Below are 26,618 nucleotides of genomic sequence, written 5' to 3' on the forward strand. Positions count from 1 at the left end.
TGTCCATATTCCAACAGTTTTTCCATCGCTTGCCGCAGAGAGAAAATTTGATCTGTTGCTGATTTGCCTGGAGTGAAGCCTCTTTCTTATGGGCCAATGATGTTCTGGGCGTATGGGGCTATCCGGCCTAGCAAGATAGTGGAGAATATCTTATAGATGGTACTCAGCAACGTTATACCTCTAAAATTGCTGCACTGTGTGATATCTCCCTTTTTATGTATGAGACAGATAATGCCTCGTTGCCAACCTTGAGCACAAGTTGATGAACCACTTGGTGTAACTGGTCGCCGCCATATTTAACCAATTCGGCTGTAATTCCATCAGATCCTGGCGACTTATGATTTTTTAGCCGATGATGCACGGACTGTTTCTCCTAAACTTGGTGGTGGCAGTATTTGTCCGTCGTCTTCAGTTGGCGGGACATCCAACTCGCCGCATTTAACTTCGCATAGGAAATTCTCCTGATTTTCTCATTCCATTGCATTATGTGTAATACACATACATGGCTTGAGAGAAACTGGAACTATTGCGAACAATTTAAAAGGACGTCAGTTGGGTCTATACAGAATTATGACCAGCGCAGGTTGGTAGGCAAAGATGGTAAGAATATGATCATTCCAAACATTCAAATGATAACTGGGCCATTGCACCAGCAGGTAGCCAAGCCAACCACCCCGATTTGTTAAGGTGTTAGCAATACCGTATTAAAAGTCTGATTATCACCAGATATTCCTGACAGTTTCACTTACTGGCAAAAGCCTAAATTACTTCATTTGGTTTTATAAATCGACCTTCATAAAGGGAGAGCATTCGCACCCACGGAGAGGCCCAGCCTTAGGGGACCAGTATTTAATGTTCGGAATGAACTTGAGGCGATAAATAACAGCCTATTGTAGACGACTGTAGAGGTAGTTCGGACGATATGATGGTGGACTTCCAGATGGCTTATTGGGTTTAGAAAGCAGCACTAACATTTGCTCTTTCCACTAAACGGAGAATATACTTTCGTTTAAGCATGACCCAAAGGTGTTTGCGAAAAGGTCAGCCCTACTCATCACTGCCAGCGTCAAAGCCCTTTCAGGGATGCTATCCGAAACGCCCAGCTCGCCCTCGATAACTGGAGGTATCACGCACGCGTTGCCTGGGCGGCCCTTTGTCTTCCTGTTTTGGTGGTGAGGAAACAGTATGGTAACAATTCTTTCAGAAGACGCGGAGATGTCATATTCGCAGCGATTTCATTACCGCCCTGTAGGTGCCACCCCAGGGTTTATATCTTCGCACAACTGTTTAAAGCAATTCCTTTTGCTTTTGCGATCGTGTCTTTTAAGCGGCCCCTCAGTTATCTGAGCGTTACCTCTCGATAGGCACTACCATGTTTCCCTCTAAGCCTCTGGTAAAGCCTCCTTGCCCGGAACCTTATATAATAATTTTTCTGTGACCATACCATTCAGAAATATATCTGACTAGTTGGCCGCACTGAACGTGTCCTTTTCGAAAGCAATCCAGTGCTCTGTAAGAGTATTATTGGAGCTCGATTCCCTCTTGATCTCGATTCCTATTCTTCTAAAAGTGAATAAGGTCCCACCGTTCGCGAGTACCGCGTGTGGCTCCGCAAATGGCTCGAGCAGGAAACGTCCTCTCACATTCGTTGTCCAACTGCGCTATTCAAGACCCCACGTATTAAAATCACCTGCTTTTATCTTGGACCAATATCCTCTTGCATTCAAAACAGTGGGCTCAGCAATTGCTCATACTCGTCAAGTTGGGCACTAGGTGGAGCATAGTCTTAAATACCTTAGCCACCTTAACTTTGATAAAACCTTCCTGCGGGCTTTCCATTATTTCTTGGAGCTACTTGTCCTGTCTGGTGCATGACTCAATTGCTACCACAAGAATTTCGATATGAATCAATAATTATAACTACATCGACATCGAGAGTAGGTCTTGCGTCGCCTGGCAGTGGTTGAGGTTGAGTTATATCAATCTCATCTACGATTTGCGTGGAGGACTCTCCTGTATTCCAGACACCGACCGCTGTCGGCAGTGTAACGATGGACCCCATCCTCCTTCCCTTCGCACAGTGGCAATTTGGGTCCATTCCACAGTCCTTGCTGATGCGGTTCTTCTTCCAGATCTGCTCTCCATATAGTATAGACCATAATATGGAAACCGATACTAGAAAATTTAGTGGAAGTTCTAGTATTATTAAAATTCTAGAAGGTCAACCTCTATGTCTATAATGTCGTGTATATTTACTTTTGTGCTATATTTTGATCGATACCAACTGAAGTGAGCTATGTACAATTGGAATAGTTGGGTACACATATACATCCTACATAAGAAATACAAAAAAACTTTCATTCCTGACCCAGCGATCTTCCGGTTTTGACTTGTTCTAATAGGCGAAAGGCCTGCAATGAAACAGTCGTTTTGAAATAGATTGTCCTTTACAAACCGGTGTCTTTTTGGTCATTTTAAAAGAAAATAAGTTATTCTGATAATCAGAAACTTGTTTACGCCCTCGTTGGTGAAATACAACGTGACGGTCCCAAGTCTATAAAAAAGTTTGCGGCCCGTTCGCTTCCGAACGTCTGTGTAAGGGGAGTCCGATAATTAGGAAAGCGCCTGGTCTAACGCTTCGATCTCTCTATTCGCATTCTCGTGTTACCATTCCATTGATAAAACTAGGTGAAACTGGTTTGAGGTGGTGAACCGCTGATACCCAGAATTTACCGTTAATGGATACAACTCAGGCTAATAGGGAAGAACGCTATTAGCCTAGGTACTCGCCATGATATCGACACCTTGGCCTTCAAGTTGCCCACCTAGTTTCCTAGAAGGTAATTTCCCTAACCCGCTCCACTACGGCACCGAAGATTATTGTCCGATGATATGGCGAAACTCTGTGCGTAAGGGGCAACTCCCTTGTTAAGACTTGCTTCAATATCAATTTTGCAGAAAAAAACTGAAGTGCCGACAAAATCGGCAATATCGTAGGAAATTAAATAGGGGTTACGGTCAATTGAATCATTACCTCAGTAGACTTTCCTACGCGAGGTAATGGCTTAGTAATTCTCTAAATGGAAGCTCATATAGTTTGCGTTAATGCATTCTATATAAAACTTTCACTTAATTTTCACTTAATACTTTACGCAAGTGCGTTGATGTGGCTTCGGCTCCATCAGCGGTAGTCTGAGCTCAGAGCTACTCGATGCCGTTTTCATCGGTGATTTAGAAATTGATGAAAGCATCGTTAACTCTCCAGCCATCGACGTCGCTTAGGCTGATATCAAATTGGTGAATCCGTGAGCAGCCTAAAATTTAACGAAGCCCGTCTGGCAGATGTAAAGATCTTCTGGTCTTTTCATGCTGTGCCGACAGTGCCACTGAAAACGTCCTGAGTGTAAGGGCGCTATATAATGTTTATCGTTTGTACATATGTATGGCCCCTTCAGAACCCAAGTCGGGTAGTGTTCATTGAGCCCGTATTAATAGAACGCATCGCCCCCAGCGAGCGCTGACCCCTCCGTAAGTTCCGGGATCAGCTAAGACCGAAGTAGAAAAGGACATCAACCATGAATAACCAGAGGTAACAAATGCTCGGATAGTATTACTTCTGCGAATTCTCAGGTCAATATCTCGCTGTGGGGGAAGTTGCCAAGCAATACGCCAGGAAATTTCTTAACAGCAGGAAAACGGAATAGTATGTAGGTAACGGATTCAGGCAGCTCCCGAGAAATTCAAGGCCCGCTTTGTTTGCGTAGTGGATTTAAGAAAGTGGTGAGAAAGAAAGTTCCAATGGCATGAATGGAGCAAAAACCTAGCGGTGACAATTAAAAACAATTTGGCAACAAGTTTGTGTAGCCCCCAAAAAATAATGCTACTCCTTCATATAAAGTTGGGTCCCATGAAGCAATTTGTTAAGAAACTGGACCTTGTTTTTAGTACCTACAAAAATTCCTCGTTTAGCCAAAGTGAAGCTGTGGGACCGAGCATTCAAAAACTTACACGAATCAACGATCATGAAAGACTAATAACCTAAACACAAATATATGCTTGCAGCATTTAAACGTGTATTCTTGTGTTTCCCTTGCCGCAATAGAAACCCTGACTGCAAAAAGATAAGTAGTTCAGCACATATGGAACGAATTTCTAGAAATCTGATGAAGTATGAATTTGAACGTTCACTTAAATTCAAACTTAGGCTTTTCCGGTAAAAATCTTGATGCAGTAAGCGAAGAGCAAGGCGAACGTTTCTCTCAAGATATTAAGATACCAATAGAATGGAAACATGAATGGCGATTACTTTTGGACACTTCATCCAAAAACTAACTTTTAAACTGACTTTTACTATCCTGGCTATCTCTCATTATTATTATAGCCGGAAATGCGTTGTGATAAACTCAAACGTAGATTGAATAATTGGATTCAGCACACACAAAATCATACAAGTCAGCATGAATTGCTGAAAAACAATTTACGAATTTATATTTTTGGTTGGCCTCCCGAATTCATTGTTCGCCTCGATATTCCGTGTTTACTCGCAATGACTGAATAATCCCTCTACACATGGACTTTGCAGGTGACATATGTTCATATACATATTTACTACATTTATTTAGAGTCAGAAATATTTTTACCCAAATGGGCACCCAACTGCAAGCGTATATATGTAACAGGGATTTTTACCGAAAATATTGACAGGGTAAACTTCAGTAAATTGTTCCATTGCCAATGGGAAAAGTAAAAGCAGTTCTTGTGGTGAAAAACTATTTAACCTTTTTTGCTTCAAAGCCGTCCTGTTAAGAACATTTTCCTTTCCCCTTAGATTCCAAACAATGTGTTGCAATAATTGTTTCAATATTTCATATATCATTTGTAAATTCCCATAAAATAGAAAAAATTAGAAAAACGAAAGATTAATTCCCTGATTTACTGTAAAAGCAGCTCTAATCGCTCGCCACACCCTCTTTTTGGAGGAATGAAAATAGGCCAATAACTTTGAGAGTATGGATCTATAATAAAATACCCACAATGTATGCAATCTGAAATTTCTACTTAATGGAGATACTAAAACTTGTATACATCATTATATTCAGATATGTGTCCGAAGCATGTAGCTAGCGAAGCCCATTAGCGCCTTCGTCCACATCATATCAGTATGTTTCTGGACTTCACTGAGGCAACATGTGGCCAGTATTACAGTTCTGCCGTTTAAATACCTTCAACATGCTGCTAAACTAGATAGATAGTATTACACTTTGGCAACCTATTTTCGTATTTTCCTATTAAACACAGAAATTGGCAGAAAATGTATTTCTGTCAGTGTGGGCAGGCGAACTATGTACCTATGTAGAATTGGCCGATTCAGAAAGATTTGAGACAAAAATGTTTTGGGAAAATGCCGTTTCATATTTTGATCGATGAAGTGCAGAAGTTATATCTGGTGTTCTGCGAATGGGAGCGTAACACAGCCCTTTTTGCTAACCATATCCAGAAAACAACTCCTAAATTTACTGCTAATTATGAGGTGATTAACCTGATTGGTCGTAATTTCAGTCAAAACCCACCCGATCTTGTACAGATTCTGCACTCAAGCAATATCACAACGGTTAGCAAGACCATATTTCCCCATCTCAGTAAGACATTATTAGACTAGGTCTTTGCATTCAGATCACCCATCACCATCACAACGTCACCTTTAGGAAGCCTTTCCTGAACTGCATTCACTTGCTGATTGAAAACCTAAGTAGGTAGGTAGGTATCACTGGCCGCTCCGAGCAGCCCAACTAGCGCTGTAGTGCACCATTTTGAGGGTTTTTTGAGGGTTTCCTTTCCTTCTCCGCAGTTTCCGCGATGCGAATTGTAGGGTATGCCGAGCCTAGCAGCATGATCCCCTATAGAGTAGTGCCCCGTGCAGACCGTCGTAATCTTGAATGCATCTCGCGATCGCTCTATGTTATAAGCGGGCCACACTCTCCTTGACTTGGCACAGCTCGTAAGCCTTCGCCATCTTAGCCCCGCGGCTGCTAGGTAGTGCGAGTAGACTCGGCCCCCAACAGCCGCCAGCGGAACACCGACTGTATTCACCGAAGGGCTATCAAGAGCAGAGCAGAGCCTGGGCAATCCGTCAGCCCGCTCATTCCGGGAACCCAGACGAGGGTGACTTTGAGCGTACCGCCCAGATGGTTCACCATGTCTCTGCACTGCCCCACCCGCCCTGGGAGATGTTATTACTGAGTACAAGGCCTTGATGGCCGCTTAGCTGTCGATCAGAATGGCTGTTACGCTTAGGGCTCGAATCTCGTTTCAGCCATCGACAGACTTCCAATATCGCCAGTACTTCCGCCTGGAATACACTGGAGAAACCTGGAAGACCATACGACTTGGATACACTGTGTGTGTTCGAGAAAACCTCCACGCCAACTCCACAGGCCATCTTTGATCCGTCGGTAAAGAGTACTGAGTCATAACCTTGCAACACCCCGCCGGTTTTCTACTTTTCCCTGGTTGGAAAGTCCACAGCAAAGTTTCTCGTTAAGTCCAGCTTGCGTGTGGCATAGTCCATGCGGAATGCCCATATTTCCCGAGGTATTTCGTCTAGGATGTTGCTGTGGCCGTAGGATTTCGCTGCCCAGCATCCGGACTCACGTAGTCTGACGGCACTGCACACTGCAATGTATTTAATGTGGAAGTGTTGGCACTAACGTTGTTATATATCTATATCTAAGAAGGCAACTAGGGTATACTGCTTGCAGCGACCGCTCAATCATACCAATTACCTCCCGGGGGCGATTTCTGTGGATTTTCTTTGGAGGTAGGCACGCTGGGACGTAGAGAAAGGCATTCTCTCCATAATTGTCCTTAAGTGAATGTCCATGACGCGCTCTAGGGTCTTCAGCACGAAAGAGATCAGGCTGATTGATCGAAAGTCCTTCGCGGACTCATGACCGCGCCTGCCCGATTTCGGTATAAAAACCACTTGTGCGCGCCTCCAGGACTGCGGTACGTATCCAAAACAGATGCAGCTCCGGTAAATCTCAACAAGCCGCGGCACAACCCTTTCTTGCTGCTTCTTTAGCATGATTGGCACTATGCCATCTGGGCCTGGAGATTTATATGCGGAGAAGCTGTTTATAGCCCAGCCGATCTTATCCTCGGTAATTACCGATTTGATAGCCTTGTACAGCTGGGGTGGCCGTAAGCTTCAAGGTTCTGACTCACCGTCCCCCTCGCTGGCGGGAAAACGCGTTTGAATCAGCAGCTCCAAGGTTTCGCTAGAAGATTCCGTCCAGGACCCTTCCGACTTTTTAAGAAACGATGGGCTCTTATGTTCCTTGGACAGAATCTTAATCAGCCTCGCAGAGTTACTGGTGTTTTCGATGTTCTGACAATAGTCCAACCAAGACCGCCTCTTGACGGTCAGGCAGTCCATATTTTTGCCTGTAGCAGATGTTGAAGTTTTCTCTGGTCAGCTTCCTGAGGCTGGAGAGATCTTCATTCCACCACGATGCAGTGTCTTTTTGCTGTACTTAGTAGGGCACGAGACTTTAAAGGCGGTATCGAATGCCTTTTCAAGAGCCCCGATCTTTGACTCCAATTCGTCTGTCGTTCGTCTTACCAAATTTCCGCACCGGCAAGTTTGTTCTTAATTACTTGAGCAAACTTTCTCCAGTCGGTCCTCCTGGGGTCGATCCTCCTGAAAGGGTTTGGAATCCTCCGCGCCGAGGTCTAGACTGAACAGTATCCAACTATGATCAGAGAAGGATCTCTGGTCAGACACTCTCCAGCCCTCCACCCTACGAATCCCATTGTCGGTTATTAGGGTGATATCAAGGACCTCCTCCCAACCGTCACAGTTCTCCGAGCAGAGGAAATGGAAGGTTGGTGTACTGCCCCTGTTACACACCGATAGGTTTGAAGTAATAACAAAATCAAAGAATCACTCACTTTTCTCGTTGATTTCCGAGCTGCCCCAAAGCGTATGCCTTGCATTAGCGTCGCAACCTATCAACAGGTTGGCTTTCTTTGTTGCTATGGTATTCGTCAGATGTTGTAGTTCTTCTGGCGGAGCTGATCGGTCGTGAGCCACGTAAGCCGAGGAAATATACACGTTATCTGCCCCCGCCTACTCCAGCTTGACCACGACTAGGTCGCTGGAACTCAGGTCCAGACACAGAAAAGCGTACAGACTCTTCCTCGCGAGAAGACATGCTCTAGGTCTACCCTGATCAGCGTCTCCTGTGCTGTGGAATAAATTAAAATATTTGCTTTGGAGCCCTTTGATGGTTCGGTCGCGTCCGACCCAGGGCTCCTGTATTAGTGCAATGTCGATGTCGTCCTCTAAGAGGAAGACAAGCAGATTAGCCGAGGCGCACTTCGAGTGCTGCAGATTTATCTGCGTTACCCTCAACATGATCTGCTTTCGTGGGGGGTTCGTCAGTCCCCGTCGGACCGTCGATCGATATCTCCTCTAACAGCTCGTTTGCGGCGTCGATTGGATCTAGGTCGTCGTCCGGTTTTGCAGAGCGGAACACTTTTACCTTTGCATTCCTGACTCCGAACCGCACTTTATAGTCGGCCTTTTTCAGTGCCTCTAGGCACTCTTCGCTTATACGGAGTAGCAAAGTTTGGCTGTTTGTCTAAGGTCCTCCTTGATAACAATCCAGTCGTCCATGGGAATCCCGGGGTTTTGAAGGCGCAGGAATTGGACGAGTTTATCCTTATCCATGCGGATCTTCGGCAACCAGATGCAAGCGACCGCTCTCCTGGGAATCTCGTCGTAAGGGATGACCTTGAGTTTTACGCCCTCCCACGCGTCGCTGATTTTGGCGACGCACGAACTGAGAAAGTCCCTAGAGAACTGGTTCCCGCAAGCTATAACGTGAAACCCACAGGCCACCTGAGAGGAATCAAAACAGGGGATGACTGCCGCGTGTTTGCCTTCGGTCACTGGTCCAAATGCGTAGAAGAAGAAGACGATCGTTAAGATTTCAAAGACGAATTACCGGACGATAATTGGAAGGGTATTTGCGTGCTTGACGAACTTGACGTGGAAGCAGGCTCCGGCAGGGTTGTATCCTCTCATCGATACTTTCTTTTCTCATTACCGGTGACGTTCTTCATGCCGCCTTGGCTGAAAGACATGGAAAGATTCAATGGACCATGTTACCTTTCCTTAAATACCTTGACCACGCCTGTGACTGCTTACTCTTTCATAAAGTAAAAGGCCTTAGCCAAATGGCTCGAAATTTGAAATGACTGGCCATCGCCATCGAAGGCATTGATCAATTCGTATATCTAGAAAGAGCTGCTTCTGGGTCTCCTCTGTTTTGTACAATTTTTAGAAATGCAACTATCTCAACAGTGTTCTCTCTGTGTTATTACCTAGAGTAGCACATGGAAATTGTCCGCCACTGTTATCGAAAAACTCGAAAGCTTTATCAGTTCATGTCTGCGTCGTGGTATCGGAGTATTCTGGTCTAAGGCAAAGAAGAACTAAGAGAAGAAGAAGCACTTGCTCGGAAGGAAGTGGCAGTCGATAAGTCATACATTGAGGAAGGGCGACCACTCCATTGCGGATTATGGTCATCCAATGAGACACACTATTTTAAGATGGCCGACGAGTGGATTGCCCTAGAAAGACGTGGCGAAGAACGGTAGAGGGGAGTGCGACTAAATCTGAATAAAGCAGAGTTTTCACGACGGACCCGAATGTAGCAGAATCACAGTGCTAACAGCGTGCTCAGAATTGAACGATTTAAGAATCTCGAATTAGTTTTATTAGCCAACGGTGAATTGCGCTATCAAATTGCTTAGCTGATCAATTAACCTCTCAAATCCATAATCTAAGGCAATGACTTTCGTGCCGATGAGAACTTACTTGGACAGAACATCAAAGTCGATGGGAAATGACCGAAAGACCGACACAAACAGAGACGGCCGCTTCAATTTTTACCAGGTAGAACTCCCACAATGAAAAACTTTCAATTAGCCTCTTTAAGATTTTGATCCTCAAGTAATAAGCAGGGGCGCGAGGATGATAATGTCTTGATATATCCTTATGAAGGACTACCCGATCGTGGGACCTGCCATTGTAAAGTTTGCATTGTAACTAGGAGAACATTCTCAACTTTAGCCTTTAGCCTCATCGTGGTGAAGACCGGCTGTATAATTGGCAGGGTCTTTACTTATGAACGCTTTGCAGGGGTGAAGTGAGCACGTTATGGTTGCTGTTTTTATTATGCCGGATCCACACGCTTACCAAACCTGAACAAGCCGCCCTAAACTCAAACTTGTGGATTGAGTGTTTGGTTTGGTTTCTGTAGGTTTGAAAGCGGTTACAATTTCGTTTTCTAGCACAAATCAAAAGGAATTTGGCTGTTTGCTCAGAAAGCACTAACACGTTTACAAGCCTGTGGATGGCAATATGTTTTGTCCCCAACATCATGCCAAACGTTTGTGGAGGTTTGGAGTTTGTTACAAGTGCTTAACACGGAGAACCGACATGGAAAAAATATTGGTATGAGCTCTTTTGATGACCCCGACCCCAGCATGGCCTGGAACCCAAAGTATCGAAACCTTGTTGGACCAGCCGAGTGTATTCAGTCTCTCAAGGCATTCCCACACCAGTTTAGAGTTCACCTGGTTGGACCTAAATGCCTTGATCGTTGCTTGACTATCGGTGTGAATAGCTATGTTCTGCCCCCTGTATTTCCTTTGCAGATTAAAGAAGGCACATTTGTCTATGGCGTATATTTCCGCCTGGAATATGCTAGTGTACCTGCCCATTGGTTCAAAGTACATTTTCCTTGGACCAATGACACCGGCACCCGCTCTCTCTGCTGTGAGGGATCCATCAGTTTACCAAGTAATCAGTTGCTGGTTTAAGTCGTATGTAGCAGCCACGCTCTCCCAGTTTGCCTTGTTACTCCAACGTGTTTCAAACTTCTTATCGAAGTGAAACCTCGTTGTCATGTTATCCCTTGGTATCAGTAATTCGGGATACCGCATACAAAGAATATCAATCTTCTTTCGATTTAGGCAGCTGAATATTGCCCTCCTTGCCTGCATCTATATGTGCAGATGGAGAAGGGTTAATCCCAGAAGGAGCTCCAGGGATGCCGCTGGGCATGTCCTCATTGCCCCACTGATACACACGCAAGCCAGCCTTTGGAGCTTATGTAATTCCCTGGCTTGTGTGCTGAGTTCGGTTCTTTCTGCCCAGATTACCACTCCATAGGTAATCATTGACCTTACTATTGCAGTATACTTCCAAAGTAGTATCTTCGGGCTGCAACCCCATTTTTTTCCTGCTATGGATCTACAAGTCATCAGAGCCCTCGTGGCTTTCCGACAAGTGTTTCCGACATGTGTCTTCCAGAGTAATTTTTGGTCTAGCGTAATTCCCAAATATTTGACCTCTGTTTCTCGTTTTACCTCCATATCATGTAATGTTATGGCTCTCAGGTAATCAAGTTTACGCCTCCTAGTGAATGGTACTATGGTAGTTTTGGCTGGGTTGATCCGCAGTCCTACCTTCCTGCACCAGACACTAGTAACCCTTAGTCCAGTTCGGATTCTATCACATAGAGTATCTTCATATTTGCCCCTACAGATTAAAACAATGTCGTCCGGGTAACCCTGGACTTGTATTCCAGTATTTTTTAACAGGTCCAGGAGTTCATCCATTACCATACTCCACATCAGCGGCGGTAGTACCCACCCTGTGGACAGCCTTGAGCGGTGTTCATGACAATAGAATTTGTACTTTTCTAGCATTTTGCCCATCCCGAATGCCAGGGTGTTTCCCACTCCCTTGCGGCTCAGGGCATCTTGTATCTCTGTGTGCGATGTGTTGTCGAATGCTCCTTCGATATCCAAAAACTGATACAGAGCGGTTTCAGTTGACCGTACTGGCCGGTAAGCGTGTTGACAGTGATGTAGAGGATTACGCTTTAGAACGTTAGTTCTAATATAATGCTGGCCATTGGTTCCGTTATTGTTTGGAGCTCTTCTCCACTGTCGGAGTGTCGCCCTCCTCCTCCGACATGGCGCTTTCCTGCGCATCGCTGTCCACCCTGAGCCCTAGGAGTGCTAGGTCCAGGTCGTCCAGCTTCTGCTCTTTACTGGGCAGCAGGTCTACTTCCCTGGTTGATCCAGTCCTTTCTGCCTCTATGGCTTTCGAGACTTCTTCGGGGACCTCGGTATGTTTTTCACGCGGTGTCTCCTCCGAGGTACCTTTCTTCGGCTTTTCCCTCTGCACATGGACGGGAATGTTGCCAAATCGGTAGTTGATATGGCCACTCCGACATTTGATTGCCTCCAGGGATTGGTCATCTACCCCGATCGTGAGGAGTTTAGCCTTGCCTTCCAACTTGCTTCTGAAGACTCTCCATGGTCGGGTATGGAGATCTTCATTCTGGGCGATTAGGAGGCCCATAAGGTCTTCCGTTTCTATTGTCGCGGCTTTTGGCAGAAAAACTGTCACCATGGGGCTTGGAGAGTTACATAGCAATAGTTCCAGCGTAGCACACCCATTCGCAAAAGCAATAGCTTGCACGAATCATCCATATCCTATCTCGAGTCTGCGGTTATAACAATGACGGAGTTATCTGGAATTGGAATGTGGATGTCTACCTTATTCGTTTAATAAGGATAAAATTCATAAATCAAAGATGCCTCTTTCAAATTACATCAAATAGAAGAGAATTTATTTATAAAACTTATCATGTTCGCACTATTGTTACTGGCTAAGAAAAACGTTATTGAGATGAAACAAGTTTCATCATAAAAATAATATTAAATGAAAACAATCTTACCATCCTAATATTTACAAACTTTATGGAAATCTATATCTCCATCATTAAAGAGTAATGTAATTTACAGTTAATTTGAATTTACCTATAGTATTTATCGTGTGTTATTATGTAGAGTGTCTAATCTAAAACAAATTTTGAATTGTCATGGCTTAAATCCTTGTCTTTATGATCTTTTTTGCATCGAAACTATTTTACTTTAGGGATATTGGTGCGACCGTTCTTGACGATTAAATAAATTTAAAATTTGATCATATAATTTTAGGTTTAGTTTTAGCTAGTATAGATAATATAATGATCTATGCACTTGCGTTGATGTTTCTTGTTTTTTGTTTTAATTTTCAGAGATCTTCGTATAACATTAATTTGTCACATTCAAAATGGTTTGGTTCTTAAAAATGGAGGACCTTCGGTAATAATCATTTACAAGTTGTTCCTAATTCGAAGAAAAGAACTGAGTTTGCTGTGCAAATTTCCTTTCTCGAACATGAGATTTTCCAAAACTTTACATAGATTTAAATGTAGGCTTCACAGAAATACCTACTTTCACACCAATCAATAAATATGGCGTCCCCAACCTTCCAATTTATGTGTATATCAATTCCTAGTGAGTACTTCGTTGGTATGGATTAGAAAATGTTAATGCTAATCTTAAATGTTATTCCATCTTAACAACGGTGTGTTTCCGCATATGCTCAATATCATGGAGGCTCATCGCATCGCTTCCATTGTGATGTAAATGGTGTTGTTGTTGAAAGCTTTGGTGTTGTTGTTGATGATCTTGGTCTTTGTCCAGTGATGGACTTCTGCTGCTGGAGTTATGATGAGTGCGTTGCATATGCTCCAACTTGATCATATCATGTTCACCATTTCCAGCCAGGGCATCGTAGAGGTAACTGGGCGATTGAACCGGGCTATATGTTGGTGAACCATCAGCAAGGAATTGTGGTTGATCGGCAGGTGAGGAGACATTCGAGTGGTGGAACATTTGTGCTGATTGATGTTGCTGTTGGGTCAGTTGATGCGTTGGTGACATATATTTCTGCATGTATTTTATAGTCGGGCTATTATTATTGTTGTTATTATTGCTATTTGTTGGTGAAGCTGGTGAAAGATTTGTGGCGGTCATGAGAGGTGTTGAGTAGTGAAGCGGAGAGAGATTCTGTGATTGGTGAATTGGGGAAAGATTCTGCTGTGAGGAATGTGGTGGTGGCGTTGTGTTATTTGTCGCCGTTTGTATTGATGATTGAGTAGTAGATATTGAGTTGTTGGAATGTTGGAGAGAGCTTGTGTGTTGAATTGATGAAGTTAGCATCCGAAGATCTGAAAAAAAGAAAAAAAATTTTATTCGAATTCCATCAAAATTCAAACAACATATACAATTCTGACAAGAGAGCCAATATTGAGTCAAACAAAATTTCATCAATTAGGAAGTAGTACCTCTTATTCCTTCCCATTTTTGAACTTTCACCTGACCCATCTGCATCAGCCAAATTAGAAAAAATACAGGCTGGAGTGCATCGCTATTCTGCGAAAACGAGAAAACTGCGGGCTCGGGAGGATCTGAGTTCTTGCATTACTAATTACTAAGAGTTAAAAGCTAAAAAGACTACACAAATTAATTAAAAAATAGAAAGGTTAGGGTATTGACGTGATTTAAATCACAATATAATCAAAGAAATGGTTGGATGGCCTCGCTGCTGCGCCTAATTGAAATTTACTTTTCGATATCACCAATTTCTTAAGAGAAAAGCGCGATTTCTCTTGCATCATAGGATGTTTGATGAATAAAATAACGAAGGCAAAGAGCTAAAAAAATGTTTTTTACTAAGAAAATTTTGTATAGGCACTAGGCTTCTTATAGCACCGTCGCTATATTTTCTTACAATTTTTTTTTATTACTCAATCTTCCCAACATCGGCAGTATGTACATATAAGCCGAAGTACAGGTCTCCTACTGTACTACTTTACAGAAGATATGAAACGTGAGCGCTCCTAAATAAATTAAAAAGGATAATCGGAGCTTTTGGACGACATATCTCACGATGAATCCAGGGATGAGTAGGGTTTGGTATGATGTATACGATATAAGATTTGTACTAGAAACCAATTGCGTCTTCACCCTATAGTTACAAAAATTGTAGTTAACTGAGTGTGTGCATACATAGGCGAGCGCAGAATCCTCAGCGATCGATTAGGAGGCAGAGTTCAAAGAAAGCCAAATTCAATACAAAAGATCGGAAGACTCAATTAGCGCTGTCGTTAAATCGGGAATATAGGGGCAAACTACCCCAGAGACCGAGGTACGATCCTGTCTCTCGATCTGCTGAAGAAGAAGCCGCCCACACCTTCTTCCCGGCTCCTTTCTACCACAGTGTTACTGAACAACGCATATAAACTAGGCACCAATGCGGCTTTAAAAAGCGACCAATCGTTCAGTTGTGCGTGTATAAATCCCCGGACAAAAAGCAAGTGGCTCTTATGTCTGCGGATCCAGAAGACCGGAAGATTCGTACTATCGTCATCTCCGAAAAAGAAAAATGGTCGCCAGACGGCCAGGGATCGTCCGCATAGTAATAATATTCACCCATGGGTTAGTTATGGAAGAGAATGACACTGACCCATACCCTGGAAAAATGTAGATCATATTTCGGGCGGATATATATTCATTTTATCGGCAATAGACAATTGTTTGCAACAGAACTGATAAATAAATAAATGATAAAACTAACCAAATCTGTCCGACAGTCAAGCGGCATTATCAACACCAAACGGAAAAACTACACCAAGGTCGTTGGTATAAAACTACCAATAAACGCTGCTAAATTCTGTTTACTGACCCAAATATTCTTGATATGAAAGGGTATAGCTGCAAAGTGTTGGGTTCGTCCACTGTTAAGTCTGATTTGAAGAGCGGAATCGAAAGAATTCCACTAGTCGAATGAATAAATATGAACACTTATCAGCAGACGAAAATCTTTGAGACGGAACCTGAGGCCGGTAGGGTGATTTTTCCATGGTCCTTTAAAAAGGGAATATGGAAACTCTAATAGGACTTCTAGTAGGTTAGTGCTTCCTAAATCTTTGAGCAGTACTGTTGGGAACTGCCTGATTAAACGTACGGAGAAAGCTATGTCTGACAGTCTTGAAGTCTTAAGAAGGATGATTCACTAAATAGTCATCTATTTGAATAGAAAAATAAGCACCCTAAAGCTAGGAGGTATTTGTAAAGATCGCAGGTTATGAAGGATGAAAGTCTGCCAATATTACTGCTGCAACCGAAGTCTATTAATCGTCTGGTGCACAGTGATCCTGTTAAAAAAACACAACGACGAGCATTGTCAGTTTAGACGTCATTCCGGCCCCTATGCTTAACCAGACCCTATGCAGAACACAAAGGAGCTTTCTAGTAGCAAATGGTACCCTGAATTTACCTCCTATTGGACTACAACTTTCTTCTGGGGAATGTGAGACACCTTCATGCTGGAGTCCTATGGTTCACCGATTAAGGAGATTTACTTATTTCTTCAACCCACCACCGGTTGTCATTTGCCCTTAATTTCGCACAGCGGGTCAACCACCCATATGCGCTATAGTTACCGCTTCCCTAAAGTGCGCTTCAGATCTTCCAGGATTTCCCAAGATTTTTCTCCCCGCGTTGTGACACCTATTATTACACCTTCTTCACCTATTATTACATTTCAATTATGTTCATTTTTGTAGGCGGTAATGTGGTCAGCATTACGCTCGCCTGAGATTATTACCCTGATTTGACTCAGGTATTCACTCACAGCTGAGTCGACTGGCATCTTACGTCATACCACGATACAAGTTCCACCGCCACCAGTGAGATTTGAACCGCGACCTTCCGTACGACAGCTATCGTTAGAGCGTATGCTCTAACCACTCAGCTATCCGGATTACCCTTGTGACTAAACGGCATATAAGCACACTGACAGTAAAGCTAGACTTTTACTAAACATAGAACAAGCTAAAGTTTCCACATGAAATAAGCAGCGCTAAACCGGAATAGAGTCCCTTGGCCCCCGAAATCACGGAAACATGGTCGACAAACGAGGCTTGATCAGTTCTTCATGCAGTATACCATTGATACCATCACTACTGTCATGTACTTCAGAAGAAATGCTACCGAGAGCTCCAGTCCAAATTAAAGCTTCCATGGCAGCTAATGCATCATGGTTTAGCCATAATAAAGAAGTGTGCTGTCCAGACAGGCAGAAACACCACTCCAGTGGGATTTTTCTGTAATTCCTCAAAGGTACACTGAGTTCTGGACATTGAAAAAATGCCTAAAATGCTACCTATTGTGATCACTGTTGGCGGTAAGCTTTGTGGAGATACTCATTCACAGCTGAGTCGATTGACATCCGCTATCTAGTGACGATCCCCTGCCACCAGTGAGAGATCAACCACGATCTTCCGTTGCGACAGCAAGCACTCTAACCACTGAACCATCTGGACACAGTACTCGATTAAGCTGAGAAGCAGTGAAAACTCAAGACAGACACATACTTCTCCTAGGAAGACACTTCAAAAAAATGGACATGAATTCTTAAATATAATTAGGTCCAGAAATATCAGGAACATTGGAAGTTTGAGGCCCTCACAACGAGGCATCTGATGTGTAAGGAAGCGTTAAATGGTGTTCACTTTTCATTTTTTCGCTTAGCTGTGTTATTCGAGTTTTTAAACAGCTTTACCCATGCGGTCATTCTACCTTCCGCTGTCCCACCGAGGATGATGTTGTTTAGTTGTGTGGTTAAAGATCCATCCCCTAATGAATTAAGAACCGTCTCTAAAGTTTTGTGGCGTTAAGGGCCAGAAGAGTCAAGAACCTCCTCTAAAATCCGAAATGAACTAGCATTTTGTCGTGCTAGTACATCTTGTTGGAAATTTGGTCGAAGCGGCACCTAGTTTACAGCGAGTCTACTGGATTTCCATTCGCCATTTTTCTATGGAAAGTATAGCGTTGCCCTCCCACTTATGCAGCTGCCAACAAGAATATAGAAAAAACAGGAAATCGAATAAAGACGACTCTTCGCCAAGCAGTCTAGTGTGTAACTCTCAGAGTCACTTAGCCTGGCAAGTGTTTCATTAACCGTGACACTTGGCTCTGTAGTGACGATTCCAAAAAAACACGTGTCACGATAATAAGACTATGTAGAATTGAATCGAATTGATGAACCTCGGTGAAAACCACCGATATGCATAGAGTTCCCTTCTAAGGCAAACCTAGACGGGATACCCATTGTTACGCCGTTGATGAGAGAGATTTTTATCGTTAAATGTTTATTATGTTAATAAAATTGTCTTCTGAGTGGGACTTAGTCACTAGGATAAATTAAATTGCACTTCCTCTGCAGTCTTAACTCTTCTGTAATTTCACTACTCCTGACGTAGTGAGTTGGGTCACAAAAGGGCCTGCGAAACTCGTACCTACCGAAAAGTTTCTAGTCTGTACCTTATTATCAACTTTCATAATTAAATCCTAAAATTATTCGCTTAAAATTAGATAATTACCTTTTGAGGCATCTTGAAGAACATTCTGTTGTGTTTGGGCTGTGGAAGACGACGATGATGACGCATTTTTCTTCGAATTCTCCGAAAAGTTCTTACTACCTTTTGGTTTTCGTTTTCTTGTCTGGAAAAGCAAGTCAGCACAAATTAGAATAAATTCAACTTTTTTAATTAACAATCAGAAAAATTCTCATAGATCCATTAGACGATTTCGACTCACCTGAATTGTATCTTTTTTCATAGCTAATGGTCGCTGAACATTGTGCAACTTGAAATAGAGGCCGCAGGCGTTACAAACTGGTTCGCCATGTGGGTTTCGTCGCCACAGTGATGTGTGTCTGGTATGGCAGTTCGAGCAAGACAACCCAACTCGTCTAGATGCACTCTAAGAGTTGACAAAATGGAAAATTATTGCATTTATTTAATGGATTTTGCGTAAATTCATGCTGGAATACTTCACCAAAGGCAATGTTCTAATGGAAGGCGTCAACAAGTTTTTCGATTTATTTTTAGCCGGAAACAAGTTTGAACAATGGAAACAGCAACGGAGCGAAACTAGTAAATTTGGTGAAATATTCCCTCGGATAATTCCATTTGAAAATCACAAAACATTGAACAAAATTTTTGAAATTTCAAAACAAAAGAACTAAAGGAAAATAAAACAAATTGAAAACATTTCTTATTTTGGGTTCACTTGACTAAAACTAGTTGAGAATATTGAAATAAGACGTACCAAACGCCGGCTAGACTTTTCCTCGGTTACACGACTCGGCAAAGCACTAAACTGATAGTAGCCCTTATAGAAATCCCCGTTTTGGTCAGCGGCCACTGCAATTTAATTTTGAATTTTGTGCGTTTTAGAACTTTCTGTTCATTCGTGAAAATGATATTTTCTCTAGGATCGTTCTACTCGTCAAAGGGTCAGTAGTACAGGTTCAAAATGTAAAGACTTATTTTCAAGAAACATTCAAAAATGTGAATATTTGTAACTACTTTACAAAGCATGTGTTTATAAACAAAAGTAAAATTATAAAAAAAAAGTTGTGATAACAGTCGCCTGTTGCATTTTACACACTTCCATATTAACTTGTCGTTTCGTCCATGAATATCATTTATAATAAATTCAATTAAACTTTCGAATGCGGATTTCTATAAGAAATTACTATCACACTGAATTGCTGACTCTCAGGTGGTTCATGTTCTCGCTAAATTTTCTTTCATTTTCAAAAATTTTGTTCGAATGTTTTGCGTATTTATACTTTAAGAGGATTCTTTAATTTCATATCACATGGAATATCATAACAAATATGAAAATAAAAACAAAACTTTAAAGGGTGAAAAAAAAGAATTTACCAATCGTCTGGGTTGTTTAACTAATGGTCGGTTCATGCCGTTCATTTTGTGATAGAGGCCGCATGCATTGCATAAATAATGTCCGGTATTGTCACGGCGCCAAAGTGGTGTTGAAATTGCACCACAATTGACACATTCTCGGCCCTCCGTATAAATATCAGCTTCGAAAAATGCTTTGAATTTGAATAATTTTACGGTTAGATTCGCATTTCACTTCTTTTCATCTTTTTTTCAAAATTAGTTTGTATTTACTCTTACTCGATGCAAAAACTCTCTAGGTGTAGCATATATTTAATTGAATTTATTATAAATTTAATTTTGTATTAAAGATTGACCTAATATCATAAAACGTAGGATTTCCCAAACGGAAAAGTTTTTAATGGAGCTAAATATATTTACTAAAGAAATTCTAGTAGAAACTCAGAAATGTAGCTTATAATGTAGGTGTTAGTTGTGTAACATTAAAAAAAAAATAGATTTCTAAAACTCCACCAAACTATTAAATTTATTTGCTTTTTTGACATTCTAGGGAAGCCGGAACCCTTTTGTAAATAAAAGGTTTCAAGTTAATAATTATTGGTTAAAGCCACATTTACGTCGCACATAATGAAATGTCACTTTAGCGTAAGATGGTGTCAGATACTTTTTTACGTGTACTATTTATGGTCATCCTAACAAAATGTTGTGCGTTTGCGCAGTTACGCGAGAAAAACTATTCATTTTGACACTTTTTAAATGCAGTGCATGTTACGCAACATATCCCACATACACAAACACGTATATATATTGATATCTTGTCGAAATTGGTTCTTGAAATCACGTCACTGAAATGATAAACGTCACTTAGCATAACAGTTAGAACCAATATGCAGCGGAGTGCAACCTCTCACGAGTTGCTAGCGCAGTTGGCTGTGGAGACCAAAGCTGATTTAGTACTCATCAGTGAGCAGTACCAGAATAAGAGCCCAATTCCAATGCACCCTGACATATCAGGTACCGCTGCCATCTGGGTTCGGGACGGCACCCTCCTTAGGGTTCTTGCCCAAGGCCGAGGGGACGGCTTTGTCTGCATTCGGTGTTCAAGAGTAACGTTTTTTAGTGTCTATCTTACGCCGAATGAGACGATGTCGGACTTTCGTTGGTGGCTTGATGTTTTGGAGGACGCTATCTTAGGCACGGATGGGCGGATCCTGGTCGAGGGTGACTTCAATGCTAGGGCACTTGAATGGGGCATGCCTCACACAGATTCCAGAGGGAAACGAATTCTGGAAATAGCAGCGCGAGCAGCACTGGTAGTTCTAAACACCGGATCCACTCCAACGTTCCGGCGCCCGGGCTGCGAGAGAAGCATTCCAGACGTAACATTCGTGTCGAAATCACTGGTGTCGCTGGTGGACGGGTGGCGAGTTCTGGAAAACTTCTCGGCAAGTGACCACCAATACATTGCTTTCGAAGTGGTGGACACAAACTCTCGGTGTGCGCCGCCCCGGCGATCTTTCTGTGCATGGAAGTTTGTTGAAACTCCGGAAACAGGTGGGGCCACGCTGGAGGGTACTCCTGGGGGCGGTGGCGCCGCAGCTGACACTGTCGTAAATTCAGTTATGAACCTGATAACGACGATCTGCGGAGCCTCCATGCCCAGGAAGATATCGAGTGGAAGTCGCAGAGCTCCGGAAAGAGTGTCACAGACTCCGCCGCAAAACACAACGTCTAGCCGACCGGGAGGAGGCATGTACCATAATGACGGAGTACAAATCAGCCAAAAGGAGACTCCGCAGCGCAATAAACAAGAACAAAGCTCGCTGCTGGCAAGATCTGGTCGAGGAGGTGAATAGGGATCCGTGGGGACTCGGTTACAAACTGGTAACCCGAAAAATCGGGGCTCTGCGGAAACCCTGTTCACTTAAGCCCGAGCAGATGGACAGCATTGTAAGGGCACTCTTCCCTGCGCACCCCGTATGGGATGATGACGTCGGCGCGGAGGGCGCAGAGGACTGTCTACTTTTCTCTATAAAAGAGTTGGAACAGGCAGTGCTCTCTATGAAAAGCGAAAAGGCGCTAGGATCCGATGGTATTCCAGCAGAGGTATACAAGCTGGTATTCCAACACCGGCCGGACCTACTACTCGGCGCATTCAACGCTTGCCTGAAAGAGGGCATTTTCCCTGCTCATTGGAAGGTGGCGAGGCTTGCACTGATCCATAAAGGGAAAGGCGACCCCGAATTGCCGTCTTCATACCGCCCACTATGTATGCTTAACACTGCTGGGAAATTACTCGAAAAGCTCAATAGAAGTAGACTCGCTGAAGCGGTACGTGTTGCCGGAGATTAATCTCCTCGGCAGTTTGGTTTTAGAGCAGGGAGATCCACAATTTATGCTGTCATGCAAGTCGTGGACGCCGTTCGACGAGCGGAGGCACATAGCCGCCGAACTCGACGAGTGGTGCTCCCCGTAACGCTTGACGTCAGAAACGCCTTTAATTCCGTAAGATGGAAGACATTCCAGGCGCACGAAACAATGCTTTCAACGTGCCGAATTGTCTCTTACGGAGATTGAGGGACTATCTGGAACGCTACCTATGACAGTCTACTTAAACTCGACATGCCAGAAGAGTCGCGCCTGGTCGGCTATGCAGATGATGTCGCAGCGCTTGTTGCTGGACGCACTGTCGAACAGGCGCAAAGCAGACTCGCATCAATATGCGACGGGTAAGCGGATGGATGGACTACTCATGGTTTCAATGTTGCACTGGAAAAAAACGAAGTAGTCATCTTGGCTAACAAGACCCTCCGTCCCATATCGTTCGGCGAGTCGATAATCGAGTCAAAATCAGCGGTAAAGTACCTCGGGCTGACTCTTGACTCAAAGATGAGCTTTTTTGAGCAAATCGAAACAGCAGCGAACAGGGCTGCAGCGGGGGTTTCCATGTTAAGCAGGCTAATGGCAAACAAAGAGGTATATCGTAAACGTCTCGCGCAAGTACAGAAACGGGGAGCTTTGTGGTTGGCGTCTGCGTACCGCACTGTCTCTGAACCGGCCGTGATGGTCATCACGGGAGTGATCCCGTTGCCCTCTTTGCTAAGGAGCTCGCGAAGAATGGCAACGCACTCTAGACGAGTGGCAGCTCACGTGGCAAAATGAAACTAGAGGCACAAGATTGGAAAGGCGCGATCTCCTGATTGTGTGTTTTGCAATGGAGTTGTGGACGACGCTCACCACACATTTTTTTCTTGTGGAAGGTGGGTTGGGATTCGTCAGCAGCTCTATTTAAACACAGGGGATCTCTCTCAAAACAACATCGTCGAAAAGATGCTGAGGAGTGCTGATAGGTGGAACCGTGCCGCCCATTACGTTCGGGCTCTTCTCATTGCTAAGAAGATAGAGCTCTACCGGTGAAGGAGCCGGATGGCAGGGGGTTCCTTGAACTGACAGTTCCTTCCTCCTCTCCCCTCCCATTGGTGAAAGGAGCTCCCTGATTTAAAGGCTCCGCAAGGCGTAAGTAATGTGACAAATGGTTCCAGCCTAGCTCGCTGACGATGGGGGGTGTTTAGTTGGTAGTCCGACGACGTACTGAACCCGGAGTCCAACACTATGTGCGTAAATCCTTTCACCTATCCTACCCCAAAAAAAAAACCCTTGCAAGACTTTACTTTGTGCGATACGCATCGTAATATAATATAAGAATTGCCATATCCTCAAGTTGTCTTACACTAATTTGCTTGCCCTAAATAACATACAAAAATGCGACATTAGCTATTGTTGCTCCTAAACGAAATAGAATCAAGGAATTTTATTATCCTCCTCGATGAACCTCTATTTCAAACAAATTTAACAGAATTGAGATCGCTCTCCAGAAACGAAAGAATGCGATTCTGGCAATTTGCAAAGATCATGGTAGTTCCAGTAGATCTCGATTGCACTTATGAACAACTGCCAAATGTCCCATGTAACAAAAGTTAAAAGGCACATTCATATGTGCACAATTCTAGGGGATTTTTCGAAATAACTTCTTAATGTTATCAATATAACCAGATATTGAGGTGGAGATAATTTGAACATTAACCATACAAATAGTTGAACCTTAAATGAAGAAGCTAGCCTACAGAAAGTCTCCCACATTTGGCTACGGTCGAATAGGGCAAAGAATTCACAACATTGATGAGAAGTTACATGTGGGAGAAACTTTTCGACTCCTTGTTCATTGCCTCAGAATTGAAAACTGACCGGTCTGACAGACCTTCTCCCTAGAGCCTATAAGGGAAATTCGATGTAGAAGCAATAGCGGTTCCATTTGGTTCAATTTCTTCATATGTATGGAAGGATTGTAATGAAAACTAGACTAAGGCCTATGATAAAAGTCACAAAAAGAAAAAAGTTTATGCGTAATGAAGAAATTGACAAAAATAATTTGCGAATTTAAATAACAAGGGTTATTGTAATCCTCCATGGTTTTATTAAATATTCCCTTAAACAACATTTGTCTCCATTAGTTTGCATCTGTGTGTATAGCGACCAGGAAGTTTGTGAATGGTCAACAGGACCACCTGAATTCATATTGCCAACCACGAAAGCAAAGTTAGGTAACATTCTGCCCAAGTGGCCGTTCAGATCGCCAGAATCTGCGAGCTTGATTGCCCATTTGCTAGCCAGAATGATAAGTAAAGCCCTTAGGCCCTTTGTCTCCTCTCGAACAAAATCCAGCTGTTATTAGATCCAATGCATCTGACTTCCCACTCGCACCACAGATTAGATCTAGGACCTGTACATCTTATTATATCAAACCAACCGATTTACCTCCCTCCTTACAAATAGGTGAGTCTAGTTCTTGGAAGCATCTTCCCGCAACCAAATGGTAGCCTCCGAATCCTCCTGTTAGCTCCTTATTGGGTTTCTTTATTAGCTTTGATCGAGTGCCACTTTCATTAGCCATTATAGTGGATCACACCGTCCCAACAATTACTCACTCTTCCCCTTTCGACAGATTAAAATCGAATCCTTTTGTCTGTTAAAATTTATTTCACTTTTCACTTTCAAAAGCAAAATACCATTCTTTGTGAGTTTCTGCACGGCCCAATTTCTTCTTTATTCAGTTCATAAAAATCATAGGCCCATTAAACTAATTTAGATTAGGTTGCATGTATTTGAAGTCCAACCTCAACAATTAAGCCCTATGCAGAAGACTGTAGGACTACCTTGTGCTTTGCCCATCTAGCCAGCGTAGATTTGTATATACCACCGTCTAAACTTGAGAAAATCAAGGACACTTTCAAAATACGAAAAAATAACATGGATGGCTGGAATACCTGAACGGGGCCAATTCATCAAGGAGTAGAGAGTTAATGATAAAATCACATGAGGCCTCAGTACGCAATGCGAAAGTGGAGAGGTTAACTCATTTGACAGAATTTGGATCTTATCGAAATCGTCATTCAAGAGCAGCCGATGAGGTAGGGAGGGGAGGGGGTTTTGAATCCCCTCCCCTCCCTCCGCACGGGCCTGTCGGCTCCTATGCACAACTTTAGCATATATATCAAAAGAATGACACGGCTATCATATGTCTTAAGCATCGCTGACGACGAGTTGGGAAGGACACAATTTAACATCGGATTGGAACATGCTATCCTGAAGATGCCACAAGCACACAACCACGCACATGCAATTGTACCTAAATGAGACATAGCTTTATAAATCATCCTATGTAGCGGCTATGCAGATGATTTTTGAACGTCAGAGAAGCTATGATGATATTCGAGCAGCCAGCAAACTAAAGTGAGCTCCAACCATTCACCGCATTTGACGATATATGGTATGTACCCAACCTCTATCTGGTAGTTTTTCTGTGTCCATTCTATAATGTCTTTTATATATCTATGTTGACACGGTCTACCAGATACGAAACTTATCGTAGAAGGTTCCTGTCCAAATCCCACTTGTGACACAGTGTTGTACACAATATTTTGGATGTCGCTTACCAATCGACTCAGATATGAATGAGTACTTGAAAGTAGAACTTTCCGCAAGAGAATTGTGCGAAAATTTGAAACCCATCGTTCAAGCCTTATTAATATAGTAGGGTCTATTAGGTTTATTGGTTCAACCAGCCGACTGATGAAGAACCCCCAAGGAATCTCCTGTTGACGCAGTCCGAAATAACCCAGCCTCAAACACTTCCAAAAGACGAAATTTAGCACAACATTAACATTCTTGAATTCCTCATTTATCTTAAATGTTATAATGACTGGTGTTAATATTATCAAGCGACATATCTATTTCGGGCGGATTTCGGAAATACTAGATGAATTACGAACTGGTACAGTAGTTTTTTTTGTTAAGAGAAAGAGGAAGCGGCATGCACTTGATATCAGACCGTTATGGTCTTAGGTGGGATCAGACCACACTTAAACTTTAACTAGAGAAAGGAAATAATTGGCAATGAAATAAGATGTCCATTTACTGCGTTTGCTATGTGGTGATGGAAATGCAATCGTTAGAAGAATTGCTAACTTACTCGTTTAAATATATTGATTGACACCTGGGAAGGCACCTCAACGATATAGGTTCAAGCTTGCATGTGATTTTTGATCGGCAATAGAAAGGGTAATGCGGTAAAATCCATTTCCATATAACACAATTTGAAGTCATATTTAATTCGACAAGGTTCTACCTACGATTATATATATATTATTGAAAGCATGTTACCACTTTATAGTTGTGCACAAAAAAATACCTTATCCAAGGTGCAGATCTCAGCAACAAGAGCTAACTGCAAGTAGGTAGGAAGCTATATTTAGCATTTAAATACTTTTTTCTATCACATATCGATAGTCTGTGAATGAGTTTCCCAACCAATTTGATTCACTCCTCTCATTTGAATATCACCCACATTCAAAACCAGGATTAATTCCTGAA

General features: G+C 42.8%; 2 protein-coding genes across 5 annotated transcripts in view; one reads left to right on the top strand and one right to left on the bottom strand.

The window, feature by feature from the left end:
• LOC119659851 (thialysine N-epsilon-acetyltransferase) overlaps positions 1 to 26,618 on the top strand; it is a 147,018-nt gene that overhangs the window by 19,009 nt on the left and 101,391 nt on the right. The window lies entirely within an intron of this gene.
• The window catches only part of LOC119659849 (box A-binding factor), an 85,390-nt gene continuing 71,463 nt past the window's right edge, over positions 12,692 to 26,618 (bottom strand). For 3 of the 4 annotated variants that reach the window (XM_038068148.1, XM_038068150.1, XM_038068147.1), the window contains 4 exons: positions 19,710 to 19,882; positions 18,577 to 18,741; positions 18,360 to 18,480; positions 12,692 to 14,141 (listed from right to left, as the gene is read on the bottom strand). In XM_038068148.1, the coding sequence (XP_037924076.1) occupies positions 13,477 to 14,141; positions 18,360 to 18,480; positions 18,577 to 18,741; positions 19,710 to 19,882 (1,124 nt within the window). In that variant the 3' untranslated portion in view covers positions 12,692 to 13,476. Of the gene's footprint in view, positions 14,142 to 18,359; positions 18,481 to 18,576; positions 18,742 to 19,089; positions 19,185 to 19,709; positions 19,883 to 26,618 lie in introns of all 4 variants that reach the window. The other variant, XM_038068149.1, reaches the window with a different exon arrangement.

This window comes from Hermetia illucens, chromosome 6 (genome assembly GCF_905115235.1).
Source record: "Hermetia illucens chromosome 6, iHerIll2.2.curated.20191125, whole genome shotgun sequence".
NCBI classification, from domain to species: Eukaryota; Metazoa; Arthropoda; class Insecta; order Diptera; family Stratiomyidae; genus Hermetia; species Hermetia illucens.